At 40.0% G+C, this 20,831-nt stretch overlaps 1 protein-coding gene across 1 annotated transcript in view; it reads left to right on the forward strand.

The window, feature by feature from the left end:
• Window positions 1-20,127, forward strand: part of TTC29 (tetratricopeptide repeat domain 29) — a 598,163-nt gene extending 578,036 nt beyond the window's left edge. The window contains exons 11-12 of the mRNA XM_074993216.1: window positions 17,424-17,499; window positions 18,310-20,127. Of these exons, the coding sequence (XP_074849317.1) occupies window positions 17,424-17,499; window position 18,310 (77 nt within the window). The 3' untranslated portion in view covers window positions 18,311-20,127. The remainder of the gene's footprint in view (window positions 1-17,423; window positions 17,500-18,309) is intronic.
• The last annotated feature ends 704 nt before the right edge of the window (window positions 20,128-20,831 follow it).

Here is a 20,831-nt window from a genome sequence, read left to right on the forward strand (position 1 = left end):
GCAGCAGCCGCAGCCCGTTCCCCCTCCTGGTTTGGCTCCTCCTGTGGGTTCAGCCTGCTTGGCCTTACTCCAAATCCCAGGCCTTCTGGGCAGGGGCTTTAGCCCCTTGTGGCTGAGCACTCCTCTCCTTCTTTTGGTCCCTCTAGAAAACTCGCTTCGCTTCGCTTCGCTTCGCTTCGCTCCTTCCCTCTTCTCTTCTTTTCTCTCCTCTCCTCTCCTCTCCTCCAGCTCTCTCCTTCTCTCTCTCTCTCCCCCGTCTACTGGGCAAGGGTTCTTTTAAAAGCAGGCTTAAGTGGGACCAGCTGGCCCCAGTTGACCCAGGGCATCTTCCTCCCCAGCTGCTCGCACCCTGCTTGTTTTCCTGCCCTGCTTTTCCCTCTCGTTCTTACCCTTCCCCAGTCTTACCTTGTCACACCTGCTAAGAAGGGGGCTAATGCTCTTGCTGGAAAAAAACTACTCCTACCTCCCTGAGCCAGCAGGGTTGGGATCTGACAAATCCCAAACAAGAGAATTTGTCAAACCAGGGGAGTTCCAGGGCTTTTTCCACTAGGCGGCCCAGTGTGCCCAGGGGCTGCTGCAACCCCAGCCTCATGCTCCCTGAGACTGCACGGAGTCCCATCTCTGTCCCCCTTCTTCCCCATGTCTCCCTACCCAAACTGCTGCAGGGCAGGCAGGGGGCTCCAGGTCCATCCTGGATGGGCTGCGGGACACCACCCTGGCTGGGGCTTGCAGACACGGGCTCTGGCTGGACTGCCCTGCAGTTCCCTATCCCAGCCCCAGCCCCGAGGTTCTGGTCCTGGAACATCCATGGCCCTGCTGGGCCATGAATGTTGCCAGACAACAGATTTCAGATATGAGAGGTGCAACCTGTAGGAGAATTTATTCTGCTAGCATTAGATTTTCTTTGTACCTGATTTATTTAAGCTCTTTTTTTCAGTATCTTTTTCTGAAAAATTATGTCTTTGGAAGAAGAACACAAACCTACTTATAATTTGGTTGGAGTGTTATATTGCATCTTATTTGCAGCTTGATTCCAGGTAAAATTAGTTTAAAGTAAATATTTTAAAGAAAAATAAAGTTTTAAAGAAAAGCTCCATTAGTATCAAAAATGTTCACGTGTAACTTTGGTTACATTGTTCATGTTGTGACACTTTCTTTGGCCACTTTTGTTAATTATCACAAACATTTATTATTTAAACAAGAGTAGTCTCTCAGGTATCCATCTGCTGTCCCCACTTGACATTTCATTGGTAGCAGCATTGTTTTAAATATGTTATTTAGTAACAAAATTTAGCACTGGCTTTTGTGTATTACTTTGCACCTTTAAAATTTAATTGCAAAACAGGTTTTATGGAATAATTCTATGGCTGTAAAATATTTTATCATAATTCCTTCACTGCAACATCAAGTAGAATGAAAGAGGATAGTAGGTGAGAGAAAGAGCTCTCACCTAAAAAAGCTACAATAATAGCAAGGACAAAACAGCTATTGTCAGAAGAGATTGCTCTCTTCTTTACATTTTTGACCAGAGTCTAACATCATCTGGTTTGATTGCCATAAGCTTAGTGGTTTATATCCTGTCTGTATTCTAATTAAGAGTGAAGCACTAGTTCTTCTTGTCACAGAAAATGAATTTAGAAATGTCTTGAGCCAGACTCCTGTGGAGTCATGAAGTTCAGCATGTTCATTAGAGTTATTTAAATTCATTCAAAGATATTTCCTTCAGACTTATTACAGATAGGATAGTATGAATTTTTGTTATTTCAGCACCTTTTTACTGGCATCTTTGGTCAGTATTGGTATGTGATCAGCCCTATCAATAATGAATCCTCTCATAATAATTATATGACAAAATCTACTTTTGCACCCTTGTCAATTTGAACAATTCCATTAAGGTCAATAGAATTAATCCGATTACCACAGATCCAGTCAGGAGCAGAATTTGGCCCTAAAATTCAGTATCTTCTATTTGTGTGACTAAACAGACTTCAATTTCAATCCCCTAATTTAGTCGCTGTCTCTCTAAAATGGTGATTTTATATTTAAAACAGAATGATTGAATCGCTGTGCTGTATCTCTCGCTGTGCAGCGAGAACTCCTCTCTTGCTGCGCTGAACTAGTAATCTCACTGCAATTAAAACAACATATTAAAATTGCCCTTGCTTCCAACTCCTCAAAATTCCTCAACTTAAAAATTCCTTCCAAATAAACAATTTCATTATTGTGAAAATAGAGCCTGATGGCAAAAAAAAAAAAAAAATGCATCTAGCCAAAAGTGAGGTTTTGCCTTAGGCAAGAAAGATTATGTTGCTGAACAGTATCCACAGAGTATGTGAAGTAATGGCCAAGAGCTATTATGAGTGGCATTTTAGGACCGCCTGCGTGTAGATGTGTATTTTATTTCACATTGTCCTCACCTTGCTCTGTATGGATGACTGATAGCCTCACTTTGTGATTTCCTGGCTTTTAAGAGTATAGTTTTATTTATTTTTTATGACCAGCCTCACACTTGTTAAATGTAATTTTTGCTTCATATAACATAAAAAAGCCCATCTGCAATGTGTTGTCCCATGAATTAACAAGAATGACTGGACATAAGACAAGAAATCCTTTAAAAACTTGTGTTCAGATTAAATGCCATGGCTGTCTCAGTAAGGGAGGTCTTGCAGGGGTATTTCTGGTGCAGTACAAGTGTATCATTTCTGCTCTTCTGAGTAGTTTTTACAGGTTTATAGTGAGCATGTGTTTAAAGGCAAGTTATGTAAGTAAAGGCTTAGTTTGTGCATTTGCGTTTTGTATCTTGGATTCTTACTAAATCCTTCCTTTTATTAACCTGAGCTGAACAGATCTATATTGATTTCTGGTACATGTGTTTATGCTGTTTATTTTGATATGTCTGGGATTAAAAACAAAATTAACAAGCATAATCAATTGTCTAAATGGTAAAAAATAGTGCTTTAGTACTCTTGGTTACATTCTTCTAAGGGAAAAATGAGAGTGAAGGAGATGTTATAATAAAGAAATCGATTTATTCAATGACTGGGTATAAAAACATTAGCCCTGGGAAACAGCCTTCCTCTAAGAGCTTTAGCCGCCCAGTCTCACTTGTGTGGCACAAAATGATTTGCATTTTTAGAGAAATTTCATGTCTTCTGTGAGCTCTGGTGAAACATGAATAAATTGCTTTCTTTTCCCCTTTTTCTGACTTTATGAAGCTGAATCCATTAGGGGCTGAGCTGAAGTGTAATGAAATAAAGGCAACAGCTGACATGATGGAAACCCTGGATTAGGTTTCTTACTAGTCTAAGCTCAGCTGTCATGGCCTACATGTCAAGTTAGTGGTCTTCAGGGAGGCCCACGAGTACATGGGGATATTTTTTAGCTGCTACATTACAACTGGTCTCCAAAGCAGCCAGAAATTAAATAGAGAAGCAAAGATTAAAAATTAGATAGAGACACAGCAAGCAGTTCACCACGAGAGTTAGAATCAGGCAAAGAAACCTTTTCAAGCTCATGTTTTTTCTGATAGGCAGGACTGCTTGTGACCCACCCTGCTCCTTTTGTGCATGCTGAGTTTAGGTGTTTGCTTAAGAAGCATGTAGAAGATACTACTGTTGATATTACTGAGTATATTGGCTTGGCCTTCCATTAAAGCAATCTACAGAGCTCCTCACAAGAGAACACTACTCAGCAACGGGAAGAGCATTGTCAGAAGTTAGCATTTTAATTCTTTAAGCTCTCCCTGCTTCAATCTCTACTGAAGGAGCAGAGTTAAAAACAGTAGACGAGTTCAAGTACCTCGGCAGCATGATAGCCAATGATGTCTCTCTTGACAAAGAAATCAATGCCAAGATCTTCCAGGCCAGCCAGGCACTAGGACATCTGAGAGCATGAGTGTTGAATCAGCACAATATCCGACAGTCCACTAAACGGAAAGTGTACAAGGCTGTAGTCCTGACCAGTCTCCTGTATGGATGTGAAACCTGGACCTTGTACAGAGAACATATGAAACTGCTGGAGCGCTTCCACACACGCAGCCTGAGGTCAATAGTGCACATTTGATGGCAGGACAGAGTCACAAACCTGGAAGTCCTGGACTGAGCAGGAGCCACAAGCATTGAAGCCATGAATCTGAAAGCCCAGGTCGCTGGAAAAGGCACGTCATACGAATGCAAGAGTCAAGAATCCCTAAGCAACAAATCTACGGTGAATTCTCCCAGAGCAAAAAAAAATCAAGGTAGGCCTCGAAAGAACTATAAAGGCTGCGTGAAGGCCAACATTGCTCATGCTGGATTAAAGCCAAAGCAGCTAGAGCAGCATGCGGAAGGCTGAACAGGTTGGTGTGTTCTCGTATGACACATATATGACAACTTCGGAGAGCAGCAATGCATACACCTGACTGATGCTCATGAAAGGAGGAAAGCAGCAGTTGCAACCGAACTGATAGAGCCAGGACAATTCCCTGTCCCCTGCTGTAAAAGTCCATGCCATTCAAGGCTTGGACCCCTCAGCCACATGCGAGTCCATAGCCAATAAGCCTATGCAAGCTCAAGACATCATCGTTGGACATGACAGACTACTAAGGCTGCTGTTCCCACCATAGTACAGGTCTGGTGATGAGTGGTAGCCATTGATGTTAAATTAAACAAATATGTTTATTTGCTCTGGAAACACCTTCCAGATTTTCTCGAGCAAACAATGTAATTTATATGGCATAAGCTAAAGAAAATTTAAATTATTAGAGTACTTTATTTTATATAGTTAATAGTTCTTTTGATAGAGCACAATTTCAAATATGCAGAGCCAGATTCTCAGCTGACGTAGTTCCATTGGTTTAGTATAGCTGCACTGTTTTACATCAGCTGAGGACATAGTGGTAAAGGATTTATTTTTAAATTCTATAACTTTCTTACATGTTCTTTAAAAATCTTTATGATGTTCGAAAGTAGCTGTAAAACTCTGCAATGTAAAAATAGCTGTCACGTTCTAAAGCAGTTCACAAGTCATATGCTGACTGCTAATAAACAGAACATCCATTTCCATTGTTCAGTGTAATCTCTTTTATTTGAGGCTGTTTCTCATGAAAAGCTCTGGACTGACTGGTCTGAAGGCTTGAGTCCTGTCATTATCTGTAGAAAGAGGAAAAGATGGGCTGTGACAATATCACCTTTCTCACATGGTCCAACCAATGTACATCCACTTTAGTCTGTCTGTAAGACCAGCCCCATTAAATCCTAAAATTCTGTGCTGTACTAACAGATTAAACTAAGAACCTGCCTACCTTTTTAAAAGTAGATGCTGCAGTGTCAGGCCTAAATATGAGCATTGGGTCTAAGCTTACGGTCTGGTGGAAAAATTCAGGCATGGAACCTCCACAAAGTTCACTATACAGAAGTTTCTTACCTGTTGTTCTGCCTTTGTGGTGAGGAGGTGGCAGTGGAGGATGCAGGGCCTGCTCCTGTACTACCACTGGTGATTTTTAAATCAAGATTGCATGTTTTTCGAAAAGATGTACTTTAGGGATAGTTTGGAGAAAGTTCTGTGGTCTGTCTTATACAGAAACTCAGACTGGATAATCACAGTAGTCTCCTCTGGCCTTGGAATCTGTTAACTTAGGTGCCTGTCAGAAAATGTAACATTTAGACAATGAAGGCTGTCATCACTGGGAGATAATATATTAACTTTCTACCCTTAGCTCCATGGGGCCTTTTGGAGGATGCTGCACATCATGATTGCCTGCCTGGATCCACAAAGAGCCCTTTGTGGGTTGTGGGAGTCTATTGCAGTGAAGGTGGTTAGTCCGTCTTCCACACAGAAGGGGTGGGGGAAGTGTAAAATGAATCTTAGAGAAAAAGGTGATCCCTGAAGAGGAAAGCTTTCTTCCCTCAAAGAGCTCAAATACAGGAAAATGGATTCTCCTGTAAAGTTTGATTGTAAAGATTCTGCCTCTGCTTTGAAAGCATCATTGTCTTCTACCTTCTTCTTTCACACCTTCTTAGCCTGAATGGATGCTCTCATGGTAAGATTCCTTCAAAGACATAAAGCTTACAAAATCTCCCTGGCATTCTGTTTTGCAGCAGATGCATTGCTAAATTTTTCTCAGGTTCACGGGCTTCAACTTCTGTACCCAGAAGATATCTTTGGCTAAAATCTTGGAAGACAAATTCCCAAGCAAAACACTAATTTATAGTGTCCTCCAAATACCGAGATGGCAAACAGTTTGGAAGCCACTGGGCAAAGTAGTCACTGGAGATGCTGAATGAAAGAAATATCTGCCATCAAAAAGGCAGAAGGACTTAAAAATGTGGAAGGCCTTTAGGGGCTAAGAAACCATGGGGCCACATTTTGGAAACAAATAATAGAATATTTTTTCCAAAATAGGAAATTCTCAGTGAGACTTAACAGAGCACTGGATTAAAAAGCAAAAGAAAGCTAAAATCGAGGACATTTATGTTGAATCAGCATGATCTGTCACTGCATTTGAAAATCAGGATGATGATAAAGTACAATTCAGCAACAGCAAATGAGAAAATATTTAGTAATGATTAATGCAGGGGCAGGTAAAATGTGGGCTGTAGACTAGATCTGGCCAGATAAACATTCAAGTTTGGCTTGCCACAATCCTCTGGGCTACCAAAGTGGGACCGTCAAGCAGGCCCCGGGGCTGCCATAGCCCCATATGCTGCTCAAAACTGCCAGCTGCTGAGGCCAGCATGTATATCTCCTCATGCCGCACACCCTGTGGGAGGTGAGGGGACTCTGTGCATTGGCCTCATCCCCAGCCCCGTCTTTGTAGTTCCCATTGACTGCAAACTGATCAATGGGAGTTGTCTGGGCCATGCTTACAGGCACAGACATCTAATGGAGCTCTTCTCCCCACATGGCTACTTTAAGTGGCATGTGGGGGTGAGGCAGGCAGGAAGGCTGCCCAAGGGTCCTTCTGGGCTGCTGGCTGGAAGCCACCTGAGGTAAGTAGTTCGTGGCCAGAGCCTGCTCCTGGCACCCTAATCCCACCCACACCCAAACTCCCAAGGTCACACTCTGCACCACTTGTACCACTGTCCTGGTCATAACTGCCTTCCAGACCATGCACCCTCTCTTGTATTCCTCCATCAGGTCCAAATCCACTCCTGCACCCAAACCACCTTCCAGACCCCGCACACCCTCCTGCATGCCAGTAGTCTGGCCTGAGCTCCTTTCTACAGCAGCCTCTTCCCAGACCTTGTAGCCCCACAGTGTTCAATATGCTGTCCGTTCGCCACATGCGGTGAACTGGACACTATGGTGCAGTGAAGTGGCTCATTAGAGCAGCATGCATGGAGCCCCCTCCACCCATCTGCGCACGCACCCCATCACTTGGTGGGACAAGCATGTGGTGGCAGCAATGAAGGCAGCTCCTCCTGTAGCTCGCTCAGGGCTGTGGGGTGGCTCGCGGTGTGGCAGCTCACGTGGCGTGGCTCACTGCAGCAGGGCAGCTCACATGGTGTGGCTTAGAGTGGCTCATGTGGCTCACATTGGTTGGATTGGTGGGACAGCTCGTGCAGCCCTGCTCCAGCAGCAGTTCCAGTGAATCACCGGCCATTTGAGCGAGATAGCGGGTACCTGGCTGTGGGAGGTGATAAGGTACCTGGTTGGGGGGGCACCTGGCAGGTGGGGTGGGGGCTCTGGCGATTATTACATTTTGTTTTGGACACCACTGCTGTATCCCCTCCATTAATACCTTAGAAAAGTGTGGCCTTTGACCTCTTACCAAATTCTTGGAGTGCCCCCTCATCAAAACGTTTTGCCCACCCCTGGACTGATGAGGTCTTCCTTATCTTGGCCAAGTCTACACTAGGGAGTACAGTCAATTTCAGATATGCAATTCTAGCTATGGCAATTGCATCGCTAGAATCGACGTATCTGAAATTGACTTACCTGATTGTCTCCACTAAGGGAGGTTGATGAGAGTGTTTCTGCCATCAACCTGTCTTACTCCTCATGGTAGTGAAGAGTATAGGCATCGACTGCCAACCCCAGACAGATCGATTTTGCTTATCTATACCAGACGCACAAAATCAGTTTCTGGAAGATCAACCCTGACTGGGTCAATCTTCCTGGAAGTGTAGATATGCCTCTTGAAACACCTCAAAGGATAATAATCAGATATCTTGAAGACATCTCACATTAGGCATCCAGAAATTGGCCTCAGAAGTCATTAGTGATTTTTTTTCTCTCTTGGCTTGTTGTATCTAATAATAAGTCTCTAATTATTTTGCTCCATAGCAAAAGATGGAGATTGTAAGATGTTAATATAGTTTTGAATTGTTACTCTGTTTTGTTTTAATTGTTTATGAGTGTATACAAGCCCAGACTCAGTACAATATTTATTTGAGTTTAAAGTAAGGTTTTATGACAGCTGTGAAACACAGTTGTATATTAAATGCATAAAGTTGGTTTACAATTAGCAGTTTCTTGGAGGGTTTTGTTACAGGACCAGATCTAAGGTGCTTTAGGGGACAGTGAATGAGACTTCTTCTATTTATTGGTATTGGCACGAATTAGGTGGTAAGGGAATTGTATTTCTAACCTTAGCTTGTTATTTCCATGTTGTTAATTATGCACTGGTGATGTGAGATGTGTTGTTTATATTGCAATATAAGTGGCAATCATCAGTTAAGTTTCTTTTGCATAGGAATTCAGCAATAGTATGCTTATCACATTAGCTATGGTAATTGTATTGTCTAATACAATTTCAAAATGCACATGCAAATGAGGTGCAGATTTACATATCTGGCACTTCATTTGCATATTTTTCTTTCAAAAGAAGAAAATCAGCGTAGATGCAGCTCTTTCTAAAGTAAACCCCATCTTCAAAAGAGCCCTTCTTCCCATAAAAGAAGGGAAGAAGGATTCTTTCAAAGATGGGGTTTAGTTTCGAAAGAGCTGTGTCTACACTGCTTTTCTTCTTCTGAAAGAAACTCTTTAGAAAGAAGAATATGCGGATGAGGTGTCAGATATGTAACTCTGCAGCTCATTTCCATTTTTGATTTCCCTCATTTGCATGCCTCTTTCGAAACAGGAAAGCAAGTGTAGACAAAGCCCTGGAGTTCTTGCTACTTCTCTGCCTCTTCATGAGATGGGTATATTTTATTCACATTTCTCAAATTATGTAGCACATTAATAACATACACATAATTCATGCATTTGTAAAAATAGCTGTATGTGCCATCTACACTTCTTTATTTATGTGAAAACAAATGTAGATATCTTCAAAATTTGAAAAGAAAGCTCCTCAATAATAGAGGCAGCTCCTTGAGCAAAATTCTGTTTTAATTAAAAAAAAATCTTAATGATTTGGGCTGAATCTTCAGCTGTGGCCAAGCTGTGCTCAGGGTTGGAGCAGAAGTGTTTTATGCCACCCTTTTAATCCCCTCCCCCAAATCCTGGGCCCAAGCTGGGGCCAGTTTGGCTTCCACTGCCATTCAGGAAAAATCTGAGTTGTTTTAAGTTGTGATGGCTAATAAGCACCCCCACGAGACTGTTTTGCCATCTGGGAGCATAAGGGCATTCCACCCATGGTCCCGTACTCTGACACATTCCTTTCCTCAGAACTGAAGAAAAGTGAAAATACTCGAGGGCTGTGTCTACACTAGCTCCCAACTTTGAAGGGAGCATGGTAAGTAGGGTGTCAGGAGATTACTAATGAAGTGCTGCGGTGCATATGCAGCACTTCATTAACCTTATTCTCCCCTGAGGCAACTTTGAAGCGGCAAACTTCGAAGTGCCGGCTTGCGTGTAGCCATGGCTAACGCGCTGGTACTGCAAAGCGCCCGGGCTACTTCAAAGTCCCTTTACTCCTCAAAATTTTACTTGCAAGCCAGCCCTTCAAAGTTTGCCACTTCAGAATTGCCACGGGGGAGAATTAGCTTAATGAAGTGCTGCATATGCACAGCAGCAGTTCTTTAGTAATCTCCCAACACCCTACTTACCATTCTCCCTTCGAAGTTGGGAGCTAGTATAGACAAAGCCTAGCTGTGTGCCTGCTCAGTAGAGATTGCCCAACCAGATAGTTTAGCCGACTTTCAAACTGCTTTGTGCTGCTGGAAAATGTTGAAATACTGAAATAGAAAATTTTTAAAGTATCACGTCTGAATAATTCCTTTCTTGACTGAGCCTTTTAGGCCTTCCCTCCTAATTAAAAAAAAAACGTGCAAACAGTTTTCACGGTCTCGAGAGTGTCTCCCCATAACAGGACATAAAATAAGTCCTGCTTCTAATTCATAAACTTTCCCCAACTGTTAAACCTTTAATCAAATAAACATACCCGTTCGGTATCTCTCCTGTAATTTGTTTAGGGCTCCCATCTGTGCTCATAAAGACTCGTTCATTGCCCTGTATAATACGTAAGCTCAAAAGAGAACCAAATAAAGCACTTTTACAAGCTGAATTAAACATCTTTGTCTAATGAAAGAAGAGCTGTCTCCTTCCTAACTAGGCCAGAAGCCCTAAGGGTCTTGTATTTATTTATTTTTATTTTTAACAAATTGGCCTAGGAGGATCTGAAAGCTAAGTTAACTGAGCTGACTCTGTTGTTTCTCTTTTTGTGCCTGCTCACCAAGCCTGAAATATGCCCAGCCAGGCCTACAACTGTCTTGTATTAAAGTAAATAATGAGCCACAAACTTATTTTAAATACTATTGAGTAATTTCCCATCCCCTTTCTTACCCCACCACATATGTGTGATGTTCAAAATTCATCTCTGTTACATGTGGCTCTTAAAAATACCTACAATTAATTAATAAATACTGTGATTAGCTAACTTGGCTCTTTTTTATTGTTTCCCCAATGAAAACATTTGCCTGTTTCAGAACCTAGACACACTCCATGATTACACGGCACGGCAGAAAGTAAGATGTTTTCAGTCTCGTGTGATATTCATGTTTTAGTCTCAAACAAAATTAAAGAATCCACAAAATGGACACTCTGCAGATAAAGATCTCCTTCATATTAAACAATTAAAATGTGTGTGTGTATATACATATACATATACATATGTGTGTGTGCCATGCTGATAGGACCTTATATATATATATATAAGATATATACAGAGAGATCCTAATCAGCATTTTTTTAACTAAAAAAATTTTGGGCAGGTATGTAGCTCAAAACTAGTTGATTTATGGTACAGCTCTTCAAGTCTCTTTAATCTTTTATAAGATTAAAAATAATACACTTCAAACAATTTCATAATAATATATTCAAAAACAACAAGAAGTCCTGTGGCACTTTTTAGACTAACAGATATTTTGGAGCATAGCCTTTCAAAGTGGGTCTTTGCCCACGAAAGCTTATGCTCCAAAATATGTTAGTCTATAAGGTGCCACAGGGCTTCTTGTTGTTTTTGAAGATACAGACTAACTCAGCTACCTCTCTGATACTTATATGTTGTTTCACTGGTATGATTAGCCTAGTAAAAATGAGTCTGCACCAATTTAAAATGGGAAATAGAATCATATGTTTATTTCAAGCATGACAAGTTATCCTCCATTTTGCAGGAATTTATTGTAAATTCTCTTTATCTTTAGTATAAGGGTACATGACTCTTAACAGACTGCTCTATGGTTCTCAATCACTTTACACAGCTTAAGAGAATGTACAGTATTTTTACATTGCATGATCAACTTTTTGACAGTACAAGGCCAACATAGCTAATGGAATAATAGCCTGCAGGGCCCAGCTAAATGATATACGAATATAATCAACCTTTGTGATGACTATTCAAAAGTAATCCCTTTAGCTTTCAACTGCAACATATAACTCAGCAAGGAAAATCTCTGCAGACACCACTGATACAATATGGCCTTCATATCCCTCCAGTGTGTTTGCTGCTCATAGTCAGTTTTAAATTTAAGATAATAGCTACTGTATATTCATGTGAGCATGGAACAATACCTTTGATTTGTTCGAGAAATGTTACATTACCTACTAAAGGCCCTATTGAGTAAACTTTGACACAACCCTTATACACAGTTTACTGCTTACTCTGAATATAATGTGTGTGCTAAAATGCTTTGCATGCCCAAATTATACAAATTCATTAATATTTGTCTTCATAAAACCACCAAGTACAACTGCATCTATTTTCAGCATACCACCCAAAATACATAGCTAAAAGAGGAGGCCAAATCTGTGCATTAAGTTAACTATATCGGTGTTGAAAACATTAGAAACCCTTTTGTATATATAGGATATGTGTACTTAGCTGATTGTGTGATTTTTTGGTATATTTTTATTTCTGCCCCACCATAACATTTTACAGCTTATAACTAAGAACAGTTCCATGAAATTTCAAAAGGTAAGTCATTTTTAGATGAGAATAATAGGTCATACCTCTTCATTTGGATTAAGCCACCTTGATGATATATAAATTATAGCATGTGATGGGTAAGTTTTAGAAATATATGGCTAACAGAAAATGCCATATTGGTAATAGTGCATCAAATTATGTGGAATATTTTATATCAAATAGAATAAGGTATAATGAACATGCAGTATACGCCTTATGTTATTACTTTGTAAGTACTGGTTGCACCTCTGAAATCTGGTACTCTCTGGTCCAGCAATATCTGTGGACCAGCAGGATGTTGCCAGACCAGGGAGCCTGGCAGCCAGAAGAGGACTCGACAGTGGCCAGGGAGCTGCAGTCAGGAGCCCAGCGGCAATGGGGAAGTCCCTGCTGCTGCTGGTTGCCAAGTAGTGTCAGCCTGGCTCCCCACCCTGCTGCAGCTGCTTCAGTGGCCCCAACTTCCAGCTGAGAGCCAGGACTGCCATGGCAGAAATGGGAGGCGGGACCAGGGCCACAGCAGCAGAGCTGGGAGCTGGGGCTGCAGCAGTCCTGGAGGGACCAGTGGCAGGATGCCAGCTGGCCAGAAGTGCTGAGGAGCTGGAAGCAGGGGAACAACCTGTTGTAGCAAATTCCTTCATTCAGGACTGGCCTGGTCCTGAGGGTGCCGGACCAGGGAGATCCAACCTATATAACATTTAGCAATGGGGTGAAAATTCAGATATGAACAACTCAAACATCTGCTGTATACCTTTTGTTGTGCAGGTGTGAGTGTGAAGATATATATGCAAATAGATATAATACAATAGCACCATTGTTTTTTTTTCCGTGACATATTATACTTGAATATTTCAAGCACTTCATGTAAATTAATAGTAAAATCTACCAAAATTCAAAATTTAATTCCTTTCCAATATAGTCCAAATTATGGATTGCTTTTTGCTTGTTTTTTGGTTCAGAGTTTGCTTTGTTTTGCTTCTTCATGTACAAGCAGAGCCACGAACACGTCCACTGAAATAAAAACATTTGCATAAAATTTGTTGTCAGTATCACTCCGTCCTCTTCCTTCCCTGTGTCTGAAAATGTCTTTTCTTCTTTTCTGGGGGGAGGATTCCCACATCAGGCAAGAAGGCTGTTGAAAAGTTTCATTTTATTATTAGTTTATCATTAAGCCCCAACAGCTGCCCTGCAGAGTATACAGTCTAAAAGACAAATGTTACATATTTCATTTTTACTAAAAGCTCCTGATCTCATGGAGTTTGGGTGCACTCTTGTCCTCTCTGAAGCCAGCTAGACTACATCTGCACTAGAGAGTTTTGAAGACAAAACTGGGGTTTTGTCAACAAAATCGCAGAGCATGTATAACCAAACTGTGTTTTGTCAACAGAAACTGTCAACAAAAAAGTGGTGTAGATGCTCCAGGGGCCCTTTTGTTGACAGAGTGAATCAAAAGGTCGATCTGCTTTTATGTATAGATGCAATCTGTCAACAGAAGTTTTGTCAGAACATCTCTTCCGACAGTAACTTCTGTAGACAAATACTTCTAATGTAGACATAGCCCTGGAGTTTTACCACTGACTTCAGTGGGGCCAGAATTTCACCCTGTGTCTCTAAAATTCTGTGCACACGAAAGATGCCAAACCAAAAAGGAGCTGTATTTTCAGAAGAGCTCAGCTCCCATTTAGAGATGCCATTAAGTAGCTAAATTCTCAAAAGTGTTTGGCACTTAACAGTTCCCATTGAGGACAAATGAAGCTGCCAAGAGCTCAGGCGCTCTGAAAATTTGTTCCAATAATTATAATTACCAGTGAAGAAGCAATTATAATACACCAAAAATTCTTAATGTATATACAAGACCCCTCTTTTTCAGTTTTTTATTTTATTTACAATTTCCTAGAAATGTAATTGGTGTTATTACAAAGATTTAAAACAGGATGAAACAAAAGCAAACAGTGCAAACAAATGATTTCACAGCTTGTGGGTAAATAGCAGGGTTAATATAGGGGGATGGATGGACCACAAAAAGCAGCAGGTTAACAAGAGGCCATTGCTCCTTCTAGAATGGAAAATCTATTCTGAGGAATCTGGTATGTTTTTTTAATGGGACCCAAATGCTGGCATACGCATACTGATAGCCATGTAAATTCGAGGCTGTCTGTTACAGTAAGTCATTCCACATAACTAAAAAAGAAGGCCAAATCTGCTTTTAAATAGAAAGTGTTCAGTTACATTTCATCTATAGGGACTGAAAAAATTGGGAAATCTTTTGTAAGCAAAATAAATATATGGTAATATACCTCTCATAGAGCAGGAAGGTAACTTAGGAGGTCATTGAGTCAAGTCCCCTGCTCCCTTGGCAGCACTAAGCACTCTCCATGACAGACTTTTTTAAATGTATTTGGCCCAAACAGCTTCCTCAAGGATTGTGCGCACAACCCTGGGCATAGCAGGCCAATGCTCAAACCCCTGAGCTATCCCTCCCACAAGTGTAGGGCATATGTACTTTGCTAATTCTGGCACTACAGCCTTGCATTTACGCTTAGACTAATTTATTGTTAACAAACACAGCTATCTAATCAGTATTTTCAGGTATTTAAGGGTCCAAAATTAGGTGAAAATATATAATAAAAAAACCTCTAGATAATAGCTTTTGTAAAGTCCAGGAAATTGCAGGTAAAATTCAGTAAAATCTGAAAACAAAAGGTCTTATGTATGTCATATATGAACATACACACCAATATTTGTCTGTCCAGCTATATATCTATCAGACCATATTTATACACACACAAAATAACTGAGAAATGCATGATGGTATCGTGCAATATAAATGTTGGCCTACGTATGAAAGGGTCTCACTGTTGACTAGTGGGAAAGCCTTGGCTGAGTTGTGTAGAAGGTTATTGCTTAGATCAGCCAGTAAAACGTTCAGCTCAATCACCACCATCGGTATCTTCATATACGTTACCTCTTTGACAGGGGAGGGAAATGCTTTTGAAAATTACATTTACAGAGTATTTGAAAAGTTTTCTTGGTGTCAGATTTCTTATCCTTCCACCTGTCCCATCAGTTGTGTGCATGGGCATTTAAGACAAAAGAGAGAAACATCTAATTATTTCCTAAGATAGGATTTTTTTAATATACTTAAAATCCCACAGCTCAAATAGCTAGTATTGCAAGACCATCTAGAGCTAGAAACAATAGTTGTATGTCAGTGGGATTCCTAGCTTTCCAGTAATATAGAGCTCCTGTTTGTAGCCCAAATAGGTCACAAGTGCAGCATAAAACCTTGAACATACTACTAGTTTAGAGCTGACTGTTTCCCAGTTGAAAAGAATAAACTGTTGGGAGACAAAAATGTTTGTGACTGGCTGTTCTGGCATTTTGAATCATCTCCTATGTTTGGAATATTACAGTGGCAGAAATAGATCAGTGAACAAGTTCAGGCAAAAGGCTCAAAATGTACAAACCTACAATTTAATCACATAATTCCACCATTTATCAGGTGGGCATCCCTACCACTTTTGTAGGTATCTAGCCAATCAGATGGACGGATATAGACACACACATTTACATGCATCTGATGAAGTGGGTCTTTGCCCACGAAAGCTTATGCTCCAAAATATGTTAGTCTATAAGGTGCCACAAGACTTTTTGTTGTTCTCTGATACATTTACATGTTTTTCCACAAACGTATGCATGCTCATATGACCACTCTGTTGCTGGTTGTACAACATCATGATCCCTTTGAAATCAGTGTGCTGCTGTGCCAATGTAAAAATGGCCTTGCATGATTATGTTTGTTGGCCTTTATTGACATCTTACTACAATGCAGTGTTGTCAGCTGCTTATGGGGCTTGGGACTTGCAAGGTCAAATTCAGAGGTGATATGGAAGGCATTTGTGTTAGGCTCCCTTATACCCAAATAGAATTCATTCAGGATTACTTACTTCCAGCCTGCTGCTAAAAGAATCTGAGCTGGTAACTTTGGCCTGGTCTGTCTCAGGGTATATCTATACTAGACATCGCAGTCAGCTGCTGATACACAATTATAGCTATGCCAATTGCATAACTAAAATCGAATTATCAGTGGTCAACTTTAACGTCTGTTTACACAGAAGAAGGTTGATGGGCACGTTTCTCCCATCGACCTTCCTTAATCCTCACCACTCGCAGGAGTTCCAGGGTTGACTTTGACCCCAGAAAGCTCTGTTTCATGCATGTGTGAAAGAAAACCCCAGAAGATCGACCATGAGCGGGTCGATTTTCTGTAGCACTGTAGACCAAGCCAGAGGAAGTTTTAGCTGGAGTAAGTAACTTGTCTCAATAATAGTGGACAAGCCACCTAAGATAGACTTGCAGTGTTAATGCGAAATGAGGCTTAATCTGGTTTAGTTTTAATTGTAGAAAATTCATTTCTTTTAGTTGCATACATTGCTAATAGAAGGAGATAGTGAGTAAAAGTGTGTATGTTGAAAGTTTCATAGTACTGAGTGAGAGGTGCTGTTCTGTCTGACTTCAACCAATTCCACAACTTGCACTGTTATAGCGATGGGAATCCAAGAGTTTGCTACACTCCATGATTATGCTACTAAGGATAGGTACATTAACTTCTTTGGTGTGGGTAAAAACAGTTCTGCATTTCCTGTATTCTGTGTGGTGATGTGCACGCTATCTTGTTATAATCTGAGGCCTTGTCTGTATTTACTGGCAGATCGACATGCTGGCAGTTGATCTTCTGGAGTTCAATTTTGCACGTCTGGTGAAGACGCAGCAAAATCGATCTCTCCGTGCCCAGCCATCAACCCCTGTGCTCCACGCTATCATGTGGATTAAGAGATATGAACACGAGACTATACAGGCTAAGTCTTCACTAGGGAAATAAGTTGATTCGAATATGTCAATTCTAGCTATGTAAATGCCGTACCTAGAACTGCGTATCTGAAATTGAATTATTTCCCTAGTATAAACATCGCCTAAGAGTTTCTATCCTTTATTATTATATGCTGTATGGCAGAATTTTCACAGAAGCCGTTGGATTAGCTTAAATGCTACTAAGCAAGTCATATGTCTTAAAGTATTAATTCATGTTTCTTCACAGAGTTCATTAAAGGCACAAGTGATGTTCTGGAAACCAGTGAACCATTTCTGCAGACCCCAGTTCAAGATCCACTGTGGTACAGTATTTGCCCCCATTCTAAACTCTGTAGGCCTGTTACCTAATAGTCAATTGATAATGAATATGTTTTATGGTTTGGAATTTAATAATTACATAGAACTCAGATAACTCAGCTTGACGAGTTTATTAAGCATGTAACAGAAAGGTACACATTACCTCAATTTGGAGAATGCCTTGCAGCTAATGATAGTCTGATTTTGATACTTCCTAGTTCTGTTATTTGCTCGTAGCTTGAGAGTCTGATATTTTAGTATATTTCCTTACTTTCCAGCTGCAGAATCCAATATTTTATTTACTTGTGTATTTTGGCAGATATTTTATATTTTGCTGGCTAAAATATCTTTTGCCTGTTGGTGGTGCATTGCTAAAAATAGCATTGCTTATTTTAATTCTTGCAAAGATTTTCATTTCTTTTCTGATAATTCTTGCCAAGATGGTAATTTTCCTTTTCTTAACACTTGCAAAGCGTCAGTCCACAGGCACACATTGGCTGTCCAAAAACTCGCAGTGGAGAACAATTTGCTCTGACTTTCCACAAGCTGTTTGAATGTCTTTTTTGTTGTGCTCTGTCCGAATACAATATTCTTCCTTCTCACAAAACTGACAATGACATAAATTCACATTCTTTTTTCTATTTGCGGCCAGCCAATTTTTCATTGCTGATCAGTTAATCTCCTTTCACTTCAGGGGTATAAACCTCCTGAGGCAGCAACAAATCCATTAACAAGCCTCTGAGACTAGAAAGGAAAATCCCAAACTCACATGACATGAAACTTACAGTAATATAATTTGCTATTTCTCATTACAGAGAATTCAAGATCAGTTGGAGAAAAAGCTCTGAACTTGTTTGATAAAGTCAAGAAGATCCTCGTCAGAAAATATGCAGAAAAACTTTTGAGTATCATTGTGTAATTTAAAAAGGAGACCAGAGTTGCAGTGTTGCCAACAGACTTAGGTTTTGTATGCCTAGTATCAGGTTCAGTAACTGTCATAAAGTTTTTTTGATCTTTGCTGTGTGGCATTATTGAAATAAAATACAATAGGAATGATAGCATTATAAAGGAAAATCAGTGAATTTATCTATTATATAATCTATCCTACAGTGGATCTCCTGTGAGGGACTGAGTACCCTTAATTCCCAAGTGGAAGCTGGGGAGGCTTAGCACCTGGTAAGATCAGGCTCTAGACATATATGCTAAACTTATATTAAAATCTAACATTTTGTGCATTTCTATAACTGTACACTCCGATATTGACTCTTTTATGCAGGGCCTTCAGCTGAGTTTAGCAAAAGTGCTGAACAGCTGTGGCTTAATGTGGTTAAAATAGATCCAACCTGGTTGGTGCACTATAGTGTGGTTTAGATGTAGGTTATAATATAGTTTGGCTCTAACCAGCTTCAGCCACAACTAGGTTTGTTTAAGCCGTGGTTAAGCATAGCTATTAAATGCTCCTGAAAGCCCTGCATAAAGAAAGTATTTGAAGTGCTGTTTAGCATTCCTGGTAAAACAACAGCCAAACATAACAGTGGAAGAGGAATATTTAATATGGAATTTTTATCAGATTGAAAACTTGTATTTGACATGTTCAAAGCTATACCAGACGCCTTTTTGATGTGCACCCAAGGCTTGTTTTTGTATTCAAGCAAACTGAAATCTATTGAGGCTGATTTTAGTCAACTAGTAATGTAAAACTCTGATTTCTTTAGCAGAGTGAAGTCCATTGGGAGAATTTTATTCTAGTTCAAATTGGTTGAATTCTTCTTGTCGGTTGATTCCATTCATGATCCCTAGCAGGCAATCTTCAATAGGTTTCCACAGTTTTCTGTGGCCATTTTCGGGCTACTGTAACCCTTACCTGGATAGAAGCTAGGAGGCTAGATGACTGAGGTAATCTTTCCGATGAATGTAGTAAAAGTAGAATGTTGGTTTCTTGGGCACCTTTTGGCCATTTCTACATTTTCCAAAAGTGGCATGCTAATAAACGGACTGAAAAATGCTAATGAGGTGTGGATGTAAATTTCTGGTGTCTCAGTGGCATACAGTCACATGATTCAGAGTCCGGAAGATGCTCTTCCAGACTCCAAAACAGCACGTAGAGGCGCAGGCCCTAGGGTGTCTCCCGGAAGGAAATCCTCCTTCCGGAAGCCACTTCTGCCTGAAAATGTTAGCGTTTTTGGGGACATTTATTAGCATGCGACTTTTGGAAAAGGTGGCATGTGTAGAAACGGCCTTTGAGTTTTAATTGGAGTAACTGATGCAGTCTGTCATATCATCAGAATACCAGTTCTTTCAGATCCAAATAAATAAAGATTTGTAGTACAAATAATTTAGATTTATTTTTTCTTTAACAACAAAGCCTCTCAGATCCAGAGTCTCCATTAGGCCTTTTGGCCAGTTTTGATGACAGTCCTGCAAAAGTGAAAGCATTAGCCATGACAAGGCCATAACTCTAGGCAATGGTTCTCTTCAGGGCTGCAATCAAAGTGGTTACATATACATTTGCATTCCTCTTTCGAAAGAGGAATGCAAATAAAGAAAATCAAAAATGCAAATGAAGTGCTGATTTAAATATCTCACGTTTCATTTGCATAATCTCTTTTCAGAAGAGAGTCTTTCAAAAGAAAAAAAGCAGTGCAGATGTGGCTGTTTTGAAAATAAACCCTGTTTTCAAAAGACCCGTATTCCTAAAAGATACCAGGAATAAGGGTTCTTTCGAAAACAGGGTTTATTTTTGATAGAGCCATGTATACACTGTTTTTTTTTTCTTTCAAAAAGAGCTTATGTAAATGAAACACAAGATATGTAAATCAGCACTTCATTTGCATTTTCTGTTTCCTTCATTTACATTCCCCTTTCAAAAGAGGAATGCAAGTGTAGACATAGACTGCATGGTTAAGAACATCTGGTAATAGGATTTCTTTCTATTAAATCTAATCAAAACATACAACATTTCAGATTCCATCCATAGGGGACATGTACGCAATACAACTACAATATATCTGACACTCATTTTACTTTGTTGCCTAGAACTCTTTAAGCATAAAGATCCTTATGTCCCTACATAAGTATATGTATAGAATCTCAGAAATCTCTCTAATAAATGGTAACAGAACCACAGAAGGGTAAATTAAATGCTAAATAATATTATCCTTTAAAGCAAAAATTGACTAGTTTCCAGAGTTCACACCTTACTTTTCAATATAAATATTATTAATGTGCTATATAAAAGCAAAATACATGTTTTGTAGGTAATAGATGAAAATCACTTTCGTTTTTTCTGAAAATTGCTATATAAATCTCTCGACCTCTGCACTTTGTTTATAAGGGA

Source organism: Carettochelys insculpta, chromosome 4 (assembly GCF_033958435.1).
Source record: "Carettochelys insculpta isolate YL-2023 chromosome 4, ASM3395843v1, whole genome shotgun sequence".
NCBI lineage: Eukaryota > Metazoa > Chordata > Testudines > Carettochelyidae > Carettochelys > Carettochelys insculpta.